The 18,005-nt window shown below is 55.1% G+C and overlaps 4 protein-coding genes and 1 non-coding gene across 5 annotated transcripts; 2 read left to right on the top strand and 3 right to left on the bottom strand.

Annotated features, from left to right (window-relative positions):
- Window positions 1-315: 315 nt before the first annotated feature.
- LOC119674170 (pyrroline-5-carboxylate reductase-like) lies at window positions 316-1,071 on the bottom strand. The gene has a single exon (XM_038085296.1). It carries the CDS (start codon window positions 1,069-1,071, stop codon window positions 316-318), a length of 756 nt encoding a protein of 251 aa, XP_037941224.1.
- Window positions 1,072-6,796: 5,725 nt separating this feature from the next.
- On the bottom strand, window positions 6,797-7,819 carry LOC119674169 (probable malate:quinone oxidoreductase). Its single transcript, XM_038085294.1, has one exon. The coding sequence runs from the start codon at window positions 7,817-7,819 to the stop codon at window positions 6,797-6,799; it is 1,023 nt and encodes a 340-aa protein (XP_037941222.1).
- A 2,771-nt stretch (window positions 7,820-10,590) lies between these two features.
- On the top strand, window positions 10,591-10,662 carry Trnak-cuu. The gene has a single exon. It is a non-coding gene; the product is annotated as a tRNA-Lys (tRNA).
- Window positions 10,663-12,627: 1,965 nt separating this feature from the next.
- On the top strand, window positions 12,628-13,722 carry LOC119674168 (riboflavin biosynthesis protein RibD-like). Its single transcript, XM_038085293.1, has one exon. The coding sequence runs from the start codon at window positions 12,628-12,630 to the stop codon at window positions 13,720-13,722; it is 1,095 nt and encodes a 364-aa protein (XP_037941221.1).
- Window positions 13,723-14,202: 480 nt separating this feature from the next.
- Window positions 14,203-17,399, bottom strand: LOC119674167 (capsule polysaccharide export protein KpsC-like). Its single transcript, XM_038085292.1, has 3 exons — window positions 17,229-17,399; window positions 14,386-15,557; window positions 14,203-14,311 (listed from the first exon to the last, which is right to left on the bottom strand). Exons 1-3 carry the CDS (start codon window positions 17,397-17,399, stop codon window positions 14,203-14,205), a joined length of 1,452 nt encoding a protein of 483 aa, XP_037941220.1.
- Window positions 17,400-18,005: the final 606 nt, after the last annotated feature.

The raw sequence follows: 18,005 nt of genomic DNA, 5'->3' as shown, positions 1-18,005 counted from the left end.
CTCCGGTGGGAACTTCGTCACGCGGGGCGATCAAAACCACATTGCCCTGATCATCGGGCACGCCCAAGGTCAGGACTTCGGACATGAACGGCCCGATCTGGCGTGGCGGGAAATTGACAACCGCCAGAATCTGCATGCCAAGCAACTGTTCCGGCGTATAAAGCGCGGTAATCTGCGCGGACGAGCGTTTGACCCCGATATCCACCCCGAAATCAATCGTCAGCTTGTACGCCGGTTTGCGCGCTTCGGGAAAGGGATCCACCTTTACGATGCGACCGACCCGAATATCCACCTTGGCAAAATCGTCATAGGTAATCACTTGCCCAGCTCCCGTCCCCGTTGTGCGGCGGCATGAACCGCCTGTTTCAATAATTGCGGAAAACCTGCATCGGGCTGCATCAGCACCTGCAACGCGGCCGCCGTTGTGCCGCCGGGGGATGTGACGTTGATGCGCAACTGTGCCGGATCTTCGCCCGACTGCACCGCAAGCGCCCCCGCCCCCGCAACCGTTGCCCGTGCAAGTGTCAGCGCCAGATCACGCGACAGGCCCTCGGCCTCGCCCGCAGCGGCCAGCGTTTCGATCAAATGGAAAACATAGGCGGGACCAGAGCCGGACACCGCCGTGACGGCATCCATCTGATCCTCGGCATCCAGGCGCACAACCTGCCCCACGGCCTGCAACAACCCCTCGGCGGTGCGCAGATCGGTTTCCGTGGCGCTGGCGTTGCCGATGATCGGGGTGATCCCCTGTCCGATGGCGGCGGGCGTATTCGGCATGGCGCGCACGACGGGCGTTCCCGCCCCCAAGGCCGCCTCGTAGGCCGCGATGCGGATACCCGCAGCCACGGAAATGAACAGCGTGTTCCCCCCACCAAGCGATGCAAGCCGGGGCAACGCCTCGGTCATTTTTTGGGGTTTAACGGCCAAAACGGCAACGGCCGCATCCGTGACGGGGCCACCAACACGCACCCCCAGATCGGCCAGTGCCTGCGTGGGGCGCGGGGTGATCACCTGCACCGCCTGTGGGTTCAGGCCCTGCCGCAGCCATCCGGCCAGCAGCGCCCCCCCCATTTTCCCGCAGCCCAGCAATACCAGCCCACGGGCCTCGATCGTCGTGAAATCCATATCTTCCCCCGTTTTGGGAAAGATTAGGCGCGACCGTAAGCCTCTGCAATGGCAACCTTCATGGCCTTTTCGGGCGGCTCCTCGCCCCAGCAGACCAACTGCATCGCCGGATAGAACCGTTCCGATGCCATAACCGCTGCGCCAATCATGCGGTCAACCTGTTCGGTGACCGCACATTGCCCACCGGCCAACACCAGACCGTGACGCCAAACCATCATCTTCTGGTCTTGCCAAAATGAAAATGCCCCCAACCAGCATTGGTCGTTGATGCGGTTCAGCAGGTCATACAGTCCCGGACGCGACGCGGCGGGCGGATCCAGTTCAAACGTCGAAAGCAACCGCAGCGTTTCGTCCTGTTCGTTCCAAGCCAGCGTGATGGAATAGGTACGCCACTGACCTTCGACCATCATGGCGATCTGGTCGTCCGCCACACGGTCAAAGTCCCACGCATGGGCCTGTGCAAGATCCTCGACAACATCAATGGGATGCAGTTCGCCGACCTCGATATAGTCTTCCGTTATCGCCATACGGATGCTCCTGCCCTGTCATCGCCCCGCAGGCAAAAGCCCACGGCACACTGGTGTCACACAACTAGCGGCGTTTGGATGCCACACTAATACTATATATCGTGGGCGCACCCCGCCTTTGTGTAAAGCAGTTAGTCGGGGATAAGTCAGGGGGTAGATGCGTTATACGGGGATAACCCGGGGGGTGATTGGCGGAAAACATCCCTGAACTTTTCTACCCCGACTGTGCCGCAAAAAAGTGGCCCCGCGTGCCCCCGAAATCGGCCACGATTCGTCATGGTGCCGGTATTGCGCCATCCCTCGTCTTCAAAAACCGCCAAGAAAATAGGCTCTCGGGACACAGGGGATTGTCGTAAAAAGATTTTATTTCGCCGCAAATGGACGCGCGCCACCCTGAGGCGTGGGCACAAACCCTGCGTGCCACGCCAAGTTGAAGAACTAGGTTGAAATGCGCGTAATCCGCCGTCTACCCTTTTCCTAACGGGAATAACCAATCATAAAATTCAGGGAGCCCGCGAAGTGACAATGCCCCAAACCGGCGAGCCATTCGTCGTATTCGATCACGTCCAGAAAAGTTATGATGGCGAAAATCTGGTCGTAAAGGACCTGAACCTCTCCATCGGTAAGGGCGAGTTTTTGACAATGCTTGGCCCGTCAGGGTCGGGTAAAACGACCTGCCTGATGATGCTGGCGGGGTTTGAAACGGCCACGCGCGGGCAGATTCTGCTGAACACCGTGAACATCAACGAAATGCCGCCCCACAAACGCGGGATCGGCATGGTGTTCCAAAACTATGCCCTGTTCCCGCATATGACGGTGGCGGAAAACCTGTCCTTCCCGCTGGAAGTCCGTGGCATGGCCAAATCCGAGCGCGAAGTGAAGGTGAAAAAGGCGCTGGATATGGTGCAGATGGCGCCTTTGCCAATCGGCGCCCGGGCCAGATGTCGGTGTGGCGGCCAGTGTCAGCGGATCGCGCTGGCGCGGGCGCTGGTGTTTGATCCCGAACTGGTATTGATGGACGAACCCGCTTGGCGCGCTGGACAAACAACTGCGCGAACATATGCAGTTTGAAATCAAGGCGCTGCATGATCGTTTGGGCATTACCGTGGTCTACGTCACACATGATCAGGGCGAGGCGCTAACAATGTCGGACCGTGTGGCCGTATTCAACGACGGGCGCATTCAGCAACTGGCCCCACCGGACGAGCTGTATGAACGGCCCAAAAACAGTTTCGTGGCCCAGTTCATCGGGGAAAACAATAAACTGTCCGGCACGGTGGAAACACTAACGGATACGACCTGCACGGTGCACCTGAAAACCGGGGAACTGATCACCGCGACCCCCGTGAACATCCGCCATCCGGGTCAGGAGACACTGGTTTCCATCCGGCCGGAGCGTGTCGAATTCAAACCCGACATGATACCGGGTGACGCCCTGTTGGTGGACGCCGAGGTTTTGGAGTTCGTCTATATGGGGGACATTTACCGAACCCGCATGCGCGTCGCGGGCAGTGATGATTTCGTCATGAAGTGCCGCAACACACAAGGACAAGCCCGGCTTGAACCGGGCACCAAATTGAAAGTGGGCTGGCATCCTGCCGATGCGCGGGCGCTGGACCCTCTTGAATAATAAATCAACACAGGGAGCTTACATAATGAACAAACTGCTTTTGACCACCGCGCTGTGCTGTGGTTTGGCCGCAACGGCGCAGGCCGATGTCACGGTGATGGGATGGGGTGGCTCCTATGGCAAGGCCCAGACCGAAGCCCACGTAAAGCCCTTTGCCGCCGCCACCGGCATCAAAACCACCATGACGGATTCCGATAACCCCGCCACGCCGATCAAGGCGCAGGTCGAGGCGAACAACGTCTCCGTCAACGTGGTATCGTTGGAATACGCCGATGCGGTTCGCCTGTGCGACGAAGGCCTGCTGGAGGTGATTGACCCCGCCAAGCTGGCCCCCGCCCCCGATGGCAGCCCCGCCGCCGAGGACTTTCTGGAAGGTGCCGTCACCGAATGCGGCGTTTCGACCGACATCTGGGCCAATATCTACGCCTATGATGATACCAAGTTCCCCGGTGCCAAACCCACCACGATTGCCGATTTCTTCGACACCGCGAAATTCCCGGGCAAACGCGGGATGAAGAAATCCCCGAAGGCGGTTCTGGAAATCGCGCTGATGGCGGATGGTGTGCCTGCGGATAAGGTTTATGAAACCCTTGGCACGCCCGAAGGTCTGGACCGTGCGTTCAAAAAGCTGGACACCATCAAGAAGGACATCATCTGGTGGGAAGCCGGTGCCCAGGCACCGCAACTGTTGGCCGATGGCGAAGTGGCCATGACCACGGCCTATAACGGGCGCATTTTCAACGCCGCCATCGACGAAAACAAACCGTTCAAGATCGTCTGGGATGGTCAGGTTTACGAAAACGAAATGTACGTCATTCCGAAGGGTGCCCCCGATATGGAAGACGCGATGAAGTTCTTGGTCTTCGCAACCTCGACAGAAGGGCTGCGCAATCAGGCCCAGTGGATTTCCTATGGTCCGGCACGCAAATCGGCGTTGAAGGAAGATCTGGTCTACCACGACGGCAAAACGCAGATGTTGCCGAACCTGCCGACCTATCCGGCCAACATGGAAAATGCCTTGGAAACCTCGTTGGATTTCTGGGTTGACCACACGGCAGAGCTGAATGACCGCTTCAATGCGTGGCTGACCGCCAGCTAAGCGTCGTTTCACCACGGCAAATACCTCGGGTGCCATCGGTGCCCGAGCACGGTGGCGTGTACCGCGCCGCTGCCGTCAACGTATTGGAACCGGACATGTCGGACACCACATCACTTACCACATCGGACGGCAGGCCATTGAAGGCGGCGCTTGCGGCCTCGCTGGCAACGCGGCGGCGCAGGGCATTACTGCTGGTTGCGCCGCTGTTTCTGTTTGTATTCGTGACATTCATCATCCCCATCGGGCAAATGCTGTTTCAGGCCGTGCACGACGACGGCTTCAGCAGCACCGCCCCCGCCCTAAGCGCGTGGTTCGATGAAAACCCCCAAGGCAGCGATCTGGACGAAACCGCCTATGCGGCACTGGCATCAGACCTGAAGACCATGAAGGAGCAGCGCTCTGCGGGTATCGCGGGGACGCGCATCAACTATGACGTGGCGGGAACACGGTCGTTGTTCACCTCGGCGGCGCGTCAGGCGGACAAGCTGCAACCGCCCTATAAAGAGGCCCTTGTGGCGCAGGACGCCAAGTGGGCGGACCCGAATGTGTGGCGCGCCATGCGGTCGGCATCTTCGCCTTACACGGCCAACTTTTTCCTGAACGCAGTGGATATGACGCGCGATGCGGATGGCAACATCACATCCGTCCCGCCCGAGCAGGCGATTTACAAAAAGCTGTTCTGGCGCACCATCGTCATGTCGGCCGAGATTACCATCCTGTGCCTTCTGCTGGGCTTTCCCATTGCCTACCTGCTGGCGAATATCCCCATGCGCCACGCCATGCTGTTGATGATCCTGGTTCTGCTGCCGTTCTGGACATCGCTTTTGGTGCGCACGACATCGTGGATGGTGCTGTTGCAGCAACAAGGTGTCATCAACGACCTTCTGGTGTGGTTGGGCATCCTAGGCAACGATGGACGCCTGTCGATGATGTATAACGAAACCGGCACAGTGATTGCGATGACGCATATCCTGCTGCCCTTCACCATATTGCCGCTTTATTCGGTGATGAAAACCATCCCGCCCAGCTATGTCCGCGCGGCCCGTTCGCTTGGGGCGACGTCATGGACGGCATTCCGGCGGATTTATCTGCCCCAGACGCTACCGGGGTTGGGGGCGGGTGGATTGTTGGTCTTCATTCTGGCGGTTGGCTATTACATCACGCCCGCATTGGTGGGTGGCGCCGATGGACAGATGATTTCCAACATGATCGCCTTCCATATGCAAAAGTCGCTGAACTGGTCCATGGCGGCGGCACTGTCGGCCATTCTGCTGGTGATCGTTCTGCTCTTCTTCTGGATCTACGACCGCCTGATTGGCATCGACAAGATGAAGCTCGGCTGAGGAGGAACCCATGGCCCTACCCGTTTACGCAAGCCCCCTCGAACGCACATGGCATTACACCTATCTTGCCATCTGCGCGCTGATCTTCCTGTTCCTGATTGCCCCGATCCTGATCGTCATCCCCCTCAGCTTCAATTCGCAGCCCTATTTCACCTTCTCGCGCGAGATGCTGAGCCTTGATCCCGACGGGTACAGCATGCGCTGGTACGACGGGCTGATCACCTTTGGGATGCAGGCCCCCGATGCGCCCCGCAACCTTGGTTTCTGGCTGGATTTCTGGCACAATTCCACGTGGATGCAGGTGACGAAAAACTCGATCATCATCGGCATCTGTGCCACCATTCTGGCAACGGTTCTGGGCACAATCGCAGCACTGGGGCTGACGCGGCCGGAAATGCCCTATCGCAAGCAGATCATGGCGGTGCTGATTTCGCCCATGATCGTGCCGATCATCATCTCCGCCACAGGGATGTTCTTCTTCTACTCGTGGGTGCGCCTGCCGATGATCAGCCTTGAAGGCGGCCTGCATGTCAGTTGGGAGCGACTGGCGGGATCGTATCTGGGCATCATCATGGCGCATGCCGCCCTTGGCATTCCGTTCGTCATCATCACCGTTACGGCCACGCTATCGGGGTTTGACCAATCTCTGGTGCGGGCGGCGGCCAGCCTTGGGGCCAATCCGCGCACGGCGTTTTTCCGGGTGGTGATGCCGCTGATCATGCCGGGGGTCATCTCGGGCGCGCTATTCGCGTTTGTGACGTCGTTTGACGAGGTGGTGGCCGTGCTATTCATCGCCGGACATGACCAACAAACCATCCCGCGCCAGATGTGGAACGGTATCCGCGAACAGATCAGCCCAGCCATTCTGGCCGTGGCCACCATTCTTGTGGCGCTGTCGATCCTGTTGCTAACGGTGGTAGAGCTGTTGCGTCGCAGGTCCGAACGACTACGCGGCCTGTCCCCCAACTGAATAAAAACCCCCGGATTTCGGTCCGGGGGTTTTTCTTAGATCGCGATGTCGGGGGCCTGTTTCATCGGCTCCGACCGGGGCCAAAAACCTCGCCCGAGGTTTCTACACCTGCGGCGGGGGCAATGCCAGTTCCAGCACCTTTGCCGTGCGGTCCCATTCCCGTTGCAACTCTTCAGGATGATCGTTCAGTTTCAAGCCATAGCTTGGCACGATCTGGCGCAGCGTTGCCTGCCATTCGGGCGTTGCAACCTTGTCTTTGAATGCCTTGGCCAACAGCTCCAGCATGATCGGGGCCGCCGTGGATGCACCGGGCGATGCCCCAAGAAGCGCCGCAACAGACCCGTCAGCCGAACTGACGATTTCCGTCCCCAGCTTCAGCACGCCGCCATTGTCAGCGTCACGTTTAATCACCTGAACGCGCTGACCGGCCTGAACCAGCTTCCAATCTTCGTCGCGCGCATTCGGATAGAATGTCCGCAACTGTTTCATCTTGTCCTTTTGCGACAACACAACCTGACCCGCCAGATAGGTGACCAGATCAAAGTTGTGCATCCCGACCTTCAGCATTGGCCAAAGGTTCTTGGACGTGACCGTAGCAGGAAGGTCGAAGAACGACCCCTGTTTCAGGAACTTGGTCGAGAATGTGGCAAACGGCCCGAACAGGACGACATGCTTGCCCCCGTCCAGAACGCGCGCATCCAGATGCGGCACGGACATCGGCGGTGCGCCCACATCGGCCTTGCCGTAAACCTTGGCCAGATGGCGGCCCGCAACCTGCGGCTCTTCACTGACAAGGAAAGATCCGCCAACGGGGAAGCCAGCGTAATCATCGGCCTCGGGGATGCCCGTCGCCTGCAACAACGGCAACGATCCACCACCTGCGCCAATGAACAGGAACCGTGCCTCTACCGTGTGGGTGGTGTTGCCGTGCATATCATGGCAGGTCACCTTCCACCCTTCACTAGTGCGGCTGATGTGGCGTACCTCGCATCCCGTGCGCAGGGTGAATTGCGGCAAATCGGCCAGATAGCCAATGTACTGACGCGTAATTTCACCAAAGTTCACGTCCGTACCGGCGGCGGACCACGTGGCCGCAAACGGTTTGTCCGCCGGCTGGCCTTCCATCGTCAAACGGAGCCCATTCGGCAATCTTGCTATGATCGGTCGAAAACTCCATGCCCGAAAACAACGGGCTGGTACGCAGCGCGTCAAAGCGTTTGCGCAGATAGGCAACGCTTTCGTCGCCCCACACAAGGCTCATATGCGGGGTAGAGTTGATGAACGCGCGCGGATTTTTCAACACGCCCTGTTCGACCTGATAGGCCCAAAACTGCCGCGAAACCTGAAACTGTTCGTTGATGGAAATCGCCTTATCAACGTGAACAACACCCGCATCATCCATGGGGGCATAGTTCAGTTCGCACAGGGCGGAATGCCCCGTACCGGCGTTGTTCCAACAGTTAGAGCTTTCGTCCGCAACCGTGTCGAGACGTTCGATCATTTCGAACGTCCAGCTGGGTTCCAGCTGATGCAGCAAAACCCCAAGGGTTGCGCTCATCATGCCGGCACCGATCAGCACGACATCGACCTTGGTGACCCCGGGAGTAAGTTTAGTGTCGTTCCTGCCTCGACGAGATCCTTGGCTTTGGCGGGGATTGATGACACACGGGGTGCAAAACTGCCCCCTGACATTGCCTCCCCCTGTGGTTTCTATAGTCGGCGTGACATGGTGTCACAAGCCGAAATATTTTCGCGCGCAACAGGATGACCCGACGTTTTGCGCCCCACATGTACTGATTTTAGGTCATATTTCCTGCCCTGATCTGTTTCCGAAGATGCAGTATTTCCGAACAAAACCGCCCTTCTATACATGTCCACCAAATCCGCCGCGAAATAAAGTTACAAGCCATGCGTCGGGTGAAAGCCTGCCTGCCATCATGCGCAATGCTACTTTGGGGGCGCTTTGGAGAAGAATGACACTTATCCAAACGCTTCCCCTTGCCGCGCGTCGAAAAACAGGGGCAAAGTGTCGCAATCTGTTGACCCGGAGAGCCCCTTTGTCCCGCGCCGCATTGCTCAGCCCGTTCCGCATCGCAACTTTCCGCTCTTTATGGACGGCAACGCTGATGTCGAACCTTGGGGGACTGGTTCAGGCGGTGGGTGCGGGCTGGATGATGGCGTCGCTGACGTCATCGCACGGGATGGTGGCGTTGGTCCAATCCTCCAACACCTTGCCCATCATGGTTTTTTCATTGGTGGCGGGGGCGCTGGCCGATAACTTCAACCGCCGCCGCATCATGATTTTCGCACAATGTTTCATGGCTACGGTGTCCATCGGGCTGTCGGTTTGCGCGTATCTGGGCCTGCTGACGCCGTGGCTGTTGCTGGTCTTCACGTTCCTGATCGGATGCGGTACGGCCCTGTTCAACCCGTCGTGGCAGGCGTCCATGGGCGATATTGTCCCGCGTGAAGACCTGCCCAATGCGGTCAACCTGAACAGCATGAGCTTTAACATGATGCGCAGCCTTGGCCCGGCGATCGGCGGTGCCATCGTGGCCGCAGCGGGGGCGGCTGTCGCATTTTTGGTCAACGCGCTTTAGCTATTTGCACTGATGGGCGCTTGTTCCGGTGTCGCCCGACTATCCAAAAGACACTATTCCCGCCCGAATCACTTGCGGCTTGGGGCGGGGTTAGCGTTACGTTTTTGATGGTCGCTCCTGGCCCTGTTGCGCGTCTATGGGGCGCAAGGGCATTTTCGGTTTTGCGCAACGGCGGTTTCTGTGGAACTTTTGCCGCTGGTCGCTTGAAGACGTGAATGTCGCTGCAAGGACAGGCCCATAGAATACGGGGATTCACGCTGGGTGCGTTCGGACAGTTGGCGCCGTTGGGCGAGGGCGGCCCTGAACAGCATCATCCGTGCGCACCTGAGCAATGAATGGGTGGTCCGGCTGGCATTTTTGGTTTTTGCGCTGGCCATGGCGGCCTTGGCTTGGACCACATCCATCATTCTGGCAATGCTGGCGCTGTTCGTGGCGGGGGCGTGCTGGGTGATGGCGCTGTCACTGTTCAACGTCACGGTTCAGTTGGCCACACCGCGGTGGGTTGTGGGGCGTGCCTTGTCCTTTTATCAGACCGCCACATTCGGCGGCATGGCGATTGGGGCATGGTGTTGGGGTATTCTGGCCGACTATTATACGGTTTCCATCGCCATGTCGTGCGCCGCAGTCATGTTGTGCGGGTCCATGGTATCTGGCTGACAATCACAGATTTCTCTCGGCTTGATCTGGACCCCTTGAATCGTTTTCGCGCACCCATGCCCCGTGTCGATATGGTTGAACGCAGCGGCCCCATAATGGTGATGGTCGAATATCAAATCGCCCCCGAGGATACCGACCGCTTTGTTGATCTGATGCGGGCACGGCGGCGTATCAGGTTGCGTGACGGGGCCCGCCAATGGGCATTGCTGCGCGATATCGAAAGCCCGAATTCATGGACCGAAAGCTATCACGTCCCGACGTGGATCGATTATCTGCGCCATAATGAACGCCGCACCAAGGCGGATGCCGAAAACGCCGATCTGCTGCGTGCCTTGGCGCAAGGGCCGGATAAAAAGCCCCGCGTGCGCCGCCTGATTGAGCGCCAGACAATCCCCACCACAGGATCGGTCTTGCGTGCGCGTTCCACAGCGTGCGCGGCTAGTGTCTGAAATTGGGGTTGCGTCCTACCCGGGAATCCGCTAAGCAGCGCGTCGGACCGGTAGTCAGTGTTCGGAGCAGCTGATCTTAATCAGCGGGGGTCGGCGCTCTCGCAAACCCTCCGGTTCACCAATTCCCACTATTTTCAAAAAAGACAAAACAGTGCTTGCACCCCCGGTCGAAAAGCGTAAAAGCGCCCTCGGACCGGTAGCTCAGTGGTAGAGCAGCTGACTCTTAATCAGCGGGTCGAGGGTTCGAAACCCTCCCGGTTCACCAATCATCCACAATTCAGCCGCCGATGTTGCCACCGGCGGCCTGTGTGTCAGGCCAAAGCTGCGCGAATCGTATCCTGCACAGGCTCTGTCGGATGTCCGATCAGGCGGGACAGGTCTTTGCTATCGGAATACAACATGCCTTCGGCGGCATTTGCATCGCTATTGGCCAAAACGGCGGCAAAGGCGGCGGGCAGACCAACCTTGACCAATGCGGCACGGAAGGCTTCCTCGGACGCATCCACATAATCGACCGGCGTGCCCGAAACTTCGGACAACATGGCCGCATATTCCCCCAACGTGACCGACCCAGTCGCCTCATTCATAGGTGCCCCCTTCTGGACGGATTTTTGGCAAGCACCACGGCAGCGGCTTCGGCATAATCCTTGCGCGGCGCGGTGGAAAACCGCCCCTGCCCCGCCGCCCCGAAATGCTTGCCCATCTTTAGATCGGCCTGCACGGATGCCAGAAGGTTTTCCGAATACCAACCATTGCGCAAGAACGTATATGCCAGACCCGAGGACCGGATCATATCCTCTGTCGCCTTGTGCTCTTCGGCCAGAATCATGGGCGAATTCTGGGCATCAAGGATGGAGGTATAGGCGATGTAGGGGACGTGGGCGGCACGAGCCGCCTCTATGACGTTGCGGTGCTGGCCGACGCGCTGACCGATTGCGGACCCCGAAATCAGCAACACGCGCCCGATGCCGTGGAACGCCTCGACCAGCCCTTCGCGGTCGGTGTAATCGGCCATGCGCGCACCAATGCCCTGCGTGCGCAACACCTCGGCATCGTTTTCACGCCGCACCAGACCAAAAATCCTATCCTCGGGCACGCGCGTACGCAGATGCGAAATGACCAACTGCCAGATGCCCCGCTGGCACCAGTGACCAAGATCCCGTCGTTTTCCATTGGATGTCCTTTTCTATTCCCTGTGCCCTGATGTAAATGTGCCCACGCCCAAGGAAAAGATAGAGTGTGACTGGGCTTGTCCACATCGGACTGCTATCGTGGGAACAAAACAGATGAGGCCCCCGATGATCCGCTCCTTTCTGGCCCTTGGTGCCGCCGCTACGTTGGTTTCCGCTTGCACGGTCGATGGTGTGAACCCGTTCGAACAGCATAGCGACACCCGCGCCGCCGCCACCGCCATGTCTACGCCCGGAACATGTTTTGCATATGTCACCACCGAAGAAGACGGCACCTATACCCTGCTGACCGGGATCGGCAACGGCACCACTCCGGCACAAGGGGTTCCCAAACGCGGCCTTTCGGCGCAGGCGGTGGACATTGCCGTCGTGAAGGAAACCGAGATCATGAAGATCAATCCGGAATGCTTGGCCACCTACGTCAGCCCCCGCGAAATCCCCAAAGCCTGAGTCTTAACGGCCACAGTTTCGGCAACAGCATATAGTAGCTGCAAATTTGCGCTACCCAACCCATCGCCCCGCCCCTATAGTCCTTGTGGATAAGTGTGGCGGGAACGAGGGAGATCATCAATGCGCTGCCCGTTTTGTGGCAATGTCGACACGCAGGTCAAAGACTCGCGTCCCGCAGAAGATCATGTTGCCATCCGGCGTCGGCGGTTCTGCCCCGCGTGTGGAGGCCGGTTCACAACATATGAACGGGTGCAACTGCGCGATCTGGTTGTGGTGAAGACATCCGGCAAACGCGAAGATTTCGACCGTGACAAACTGGAACGGTCCATCCGCATCGCCATGCAGAAACGCCCGATTGATCCCGAACGGATTGATCAGATGATTTCGGGCATCGTGCGGCGGCTGGAATCGCTGGGGGATTCGGACATTCCGTCACGCACGATCGGGGCGATCGTCATGGAAACACTGGCCCGCATCGACACCGTCTCCTATGTCCGCTTCGCCAGTGTTTACAAGAACTTCCAAGCTGCTGGCGACTTCGACAAGTTCGTATCGGAGTTGCGTCCGCCAGAGGCGGGCCAAGAAGAATGACCGAAGAAGACCGGCGGTACATGCGCCTCGCGCTGGCATTAGCCGCGCGTGGATTGGGGAATGTATGGCCGAACCCCGCCGTAGGATGCGTGATTGTGTCGGATGGCCGGATTGTCGGGCGCGGCTGGACCCAGCCCGGCGGGCGACCCCATGCCGAAAGGCGCGCCTTGGATCAGGCCGGGGCTGCCGCACGGGGCGCAACGGCCTATGTCACGTTGGAGCCCTGCGCCCATTATGGAAAAACGCCACCCTGTTCGCAGGCTCTGATCGAAAACGGCATCGCGCGTGTTGTTTCCGCACATGAGGACCCTGATCCGCGCGTGGCCGGACGTTGGAGACACGCCATGTTGCGCAATGCAGGCATCGCTGTGGACACCGGAGTACTGGAGGCCGAGGCCCGCGCCCAGCAATCCGGTTTCCTGTCACGGCTGGAACGCGGACGCCCGTGGGTTGCACTGAAACTTGCCACCAGCTTTGATGGCCGCATCGCCTTGGCAAACGGGCAAAGCCAGTGGATTACATCGGCACCTGCGCGGGCGGCGGTTCATGCCCTACGCGCGCAATATGACGCCGTTCTGGTGGGCGGCGGTACGGCGCGGGCGGATGATCCGTTGCTGACCGTGCGCACGTTTACGCCGTTACGCCAACCCGTGCGGGTTATCGCGTCAACGCGCCTGAACCTGCCACGGGCCAAGCTGGCAGCATCGGTGGACACGGCACCGCTGTGGCTGGCCCACGGCCCCCACGCATCGGAAGAGGCGCGGACATGGTGGCAAAATGCCGGTGCGGATCTTTTGCCCGTTCCCACCACCGCATCCGGTCTGGACCCCGTGGCATTGATGGGCACATTGGCGGGAAACGGCCTGACGCGGGTGTTTTGCGAAGGCGGCGGACTTTTTGCGGCGTCCCTATTGCAGGCGGGATTGGTGGATGAGCTGATCGGGTTCACAGCGGGGATTGTTCTGGGCGGCGATGCGCGCGCTGCACTAGGCCCCATCGGGTTGAGCCAGTTGGACAATGCCCCCCGGTTCCGGCTGCAAGAAACGCAGGTGATCGGCACGGACATCCTGCACCGCTGGCGGATCGGTTAACGCCACAAATAGGCGTAATTCGCCAATGCCCCCTGCGCCTTTGCCAATATCCGGTTCATCGGACCGGGGCGCGGAATTGTGCCGTTTGCCAACCGCTCGACAACCACCTCAGGCGGGCAAGGCAGGCCGGACACAGGATCATAATACCGCGGATAGGCAATCAGGGCCGCATAGGCCAACCCCATCAGGTCCGGTCGTGCCTGCCGCCGCGCGGGAACCTGCCCCAGATCCCGTGTCAGCCCCCAGCCCGCGTAAAACGGTGCGCCGGTTACCGTTACGGGAACGCCCCGCAAAAGCGCCTCGAACCCCAGAAGCGAGGTCATTGTCCACACCTCGTCCACCTGAGCCAAAAGGGCCATCGCGTCGGCACGGTCTACGATGCAATCGGCGTGCAGCAATGCCTGATGCGCATCCACCCGCCCCGGGCGCAAACCGGCCTCGACATCGGGATGAGGTTTGAACAGAACAACCGCATCGGGATTAATCCGCCCGCCCCGTGCCAGCAGGCCCAGGTGTCTGCAAATCTGCCTGCCCCCAAAGCGGTAGAGCGTCCATCCCTCGACCTGCCCCGGCACCAGAATGCGGTGCCCTTTGGGTAAATCGGGTATGTTCCCGCCAAGATTGTATTTTGAAACGCCCGCCGCCGTAATGGCGCGCACCAACCGATCAATACGATCCGCCCCTCCGGCGGGCAGCGGGGTTTGAATGGCATGCTCCATATCCGATGGACGCTGCGGATCATAATAGATGCCCTGCCGGTCCGAGACCAACGACAAAGGTGGGATCAAATCCGCCCCCAACCCACGCGAGCGTAAAAAACCGTCCTCAACCCGCCGACCGGATGCAGGAAAACCCACAGGCTCTTTACCCGCCCAGACAAGCAGCGGTCGGTCCGTGCGCGTAACGGCCTTGGTCGGAGGATCAACGAACTGCACCCCCGCCACGCGACCAAAGAACTGCTGCAACGGGCGGCGTTTCCACAACCGCATCCCGGTGGCGACATAGCCAAAGCGATCTTCGCGCCACGCCCGAACCTCGGCCTCCAACTGATCCATCGCCTCTTCAAATGAGCAAAGACGCTGGCGGCAGGGATCGAACCATGTGGGCGCCAGAATATGGCTGGCCGCGAAAACCTGCTCCACGGTCAGGGAACGGTGGCGGCGGTCAATGGGTTGGACATCATCGCTGAGGCCCCAGCCCGCATAGAAGGGCTGGCCGAAAACCTTGGGCCTGTGACCGGCCAAGATCGCCTCGTACCCCATCAACGAACTGACCGTATAAACCGCCTGCGCCCCCGCCAAGAGCGTCCACGGCGAAACCGGATCTGCAAAAATCTGCGTCCGCGCATCCGTATCCTTGGGGCCGAAATGCCCCGCCCGCAGGCCATCGCGCGTTTCGGGATGTGTGCGGATCAAAATACGCGCGGCAGGAAAATCTTCGCGCGCCTGCGCCAACATTTGTTGGAATGTCTGCGCTGTCGCCCCACCCCAACGAATGGAGGCATCACCAGCCGTTTGATCCACAACCAGAACATACCCCCCTTGCGGAGCGGGTAGATCTGGATCAAAATCATTGTATTTCGATAGGTTGGCGGCCTTCAGCCGCGCAATACCATCCCCCGCGCGGCGTAATAGGGCCGGATCATCCAACGGATGCCGGGCCAAAAGATGTTCCAATAGCGACGGTTGGCTGGCATCGAAATGCACCCCGTAGGGATCAATCAACAGCCCCAGCGGACCACCACCCCCGCCCCGCCCCGGCCGAACCGAACGCAAGAACGCATCCTCTATCCGGACCAGCGGGGCACCGTAAACGCGCGAAGACCAACAGAATACCTGATGAGGGGAAATGTTGAGGGCATTGACCGAACAACGGCTAGCAAAAAAGTCCGCTCGACGCAGTTAGAAAAAAGGAGAATAAAAGGCGCAAGCGGAGGAGTTTCTGTCTCTTGGCTCGTGGTTATGTTGAACGCAACGCATCGTACCGGTGGTGTTAATTACTTAGTTTTTTTTTTTAAATAAATAAAAAAAAAAAAAAGTTTTCTTTGCATTTTTTATATAACAATTAAAACTACTTTAATATTAATTTAACCAGTGGAAATAAAATTCTTAAAATTGTGTAATTTTCTTTTTATAGTATTTAAAGAAACAAAATAAAAATTGAAATAGTTTTGTCGACACGGCGCGAAACAGGATAATAGTGTTAATAGCCACAGTATAAAAGAAATAATTGACGGCTTTAACAGTGGTCAATTAAAAGATTTTGTACTCGTGCTCGTTCGAACGTATAAACGTGTTGACACCACAAGCAAAAGACGTGGCGCGGCTTGGGTGTCTCTTTTTCTCCGATACGTGGCAAAGCTTGAATTGATTGGTGTTTCCTGATAATCATCGCTGGACATTGTAAGCAGCCCTAATGTACCAGAGAGGGTAAGACTTATATATGTATAAAATACAGTGCAGATTTTCGCGTAAGTAACTTCAATGTATAAGCGCGAATTTATAAGCTATTTTATTTAAATCGGACGAATTGCTTAAAAATTAACAAATTCCAAATTGTATAATTGAATATCTACAAATTTTATTCATTTAACTGGAAATGAGAAAAGTAACAACAAGGCAATCATAATCGTAAAGGCTTCAAGTTAAGCGCATAGGAGCATAAACTTTCTAAACACAACAAGCTTATGAATTATTAGATCTTATGAAATAGAATCTATGAAAAAAAAATGTATCTTTGTAAAAATTGAAATTAAACAACTGAAAACAAGATATTTGTGAAAAAAAATGTATTCTGTTATATGCAAACATAATCTTAATTAATTATAAAGTGTAACATTAAAAATTTAATTACTTAATCCACATTTAAGGAATGTAAAAATATTACATAAAATTCTAAGTGAAATACCAAAGTAATCTTCACACGACTACGCTTAATGGAAATTCTTCTTCCCTTATATTTTTATTTAAAAACATTTTATGAGTTTTTTTTATAAATTTTGTTGTATTTAAGTGAACACAAAAATGCATTTATAAAACGTTAAACTTAAAATATGATTAATTAATATTATTTTTTTTTTAAAATTTGAAATCAGTTAAATATTATTTGCTTATTATTATCTACGAGTAATTGTAAAGATATTATTTGATAAATTGTTTTTTTATTTAAAATACATTTATGGTTATACATATATTACAAATTGTTCAATAAAATTGAAATCAGTTAAATATTATTTGCTTATTATTATCTACGAGTAATTGTAAAGATATTATTTGATAAATTGTTTTTTTTATTTAAAATACATTTATTGTTATACATATATTACAAATTGTTCAATAAAGAAAAAAAAACTTGAATTCTAAAATAATTACTTTGTTGTACGGCATCTTACTTCAACGGTAGAAACGACAGTAGTTGAACGCTGGGTCCCCGCGAATAGAAATTTTCTTGTAAGACCTTGGACTAGGCTGAGAACTACCCCGGCTAGGAAAAATTAGGTTCATTACACACTTATGCAATTGCTTATTAAAAGCATGAAATGCAGGCACATTAACACTCTGTCCATCTGCAGTCTGTTGTAATAAAATTTGTTTGAAGAATGCTCGCTGATCCTCCAGCATTTTATTTGTAGACTCTTGTTGCTGTTTAAGCAATTCCTTTAAAGCAGCTACGTCCATTTTAGGTAATTTTTTTTTTATAATCCTCGTTGCCACTGTTTTTTTTGAGTTATCTTAATCAACTAACTTTATTTTTTTACATTATACAATATTTACTTAAACTACTTACAGGCTAGAGTTTCCAACTTTATATATTTAAAATAATTATTAATATTGTTGAATATGACAGGTAGGAATACATTTTTTTTTGGGAAGATATTTTTATTATATAGAAATATAATAAATAAATATAATACAAGAAAATATTGCTAAATAAATGTATTTCTATTAGGAATATATTGTTTCCGGGTGTTCATGTTAATTGACGTGAATTATTTCGTTGTTTTTTTTTTTTTGTGAGGGCTTAATGTGTAAAAGTTTCATCAGTTGTCTATTAATTTGTTGTGGTTGCTATTTTTGTGAAATATTTAGTTTTTACTGTGAACGTCAACAATGAACAGTGTCGGTATGTAAATGCAAACATTTAGAATTTTTTTTTCATACTCGTCAATACATTGTATCAGTTAACGTTAAATACAGTTTGTTTTGTTTTTATTTTTATTGTAAATGTGAGTGACTGAGTTTTGCAACTCTAAGTTTATAGCGAAGCGAAAAGTATTCACAAAG

Source organism: Teleopsis dalmanni, chromosome 2 (assembly GCF_002237135.1).
Source record: "Teleopsis dalmanni isolate 2A chromosome 2, ASM223713v2, whole genome shotgun sequence".
NCBI classification, from domain to species: domain Eukaryota; kingdom Metazoa; phylum Arthropoda; class Insecta; order Diptera; family Diopsidae; genus Teleopsis; species Teleopsis dalmanni.
Note: the sequence above shows the minus strand (reverse complement) of the source record. Positions and strands in the feature narration are given on the sequence as shown.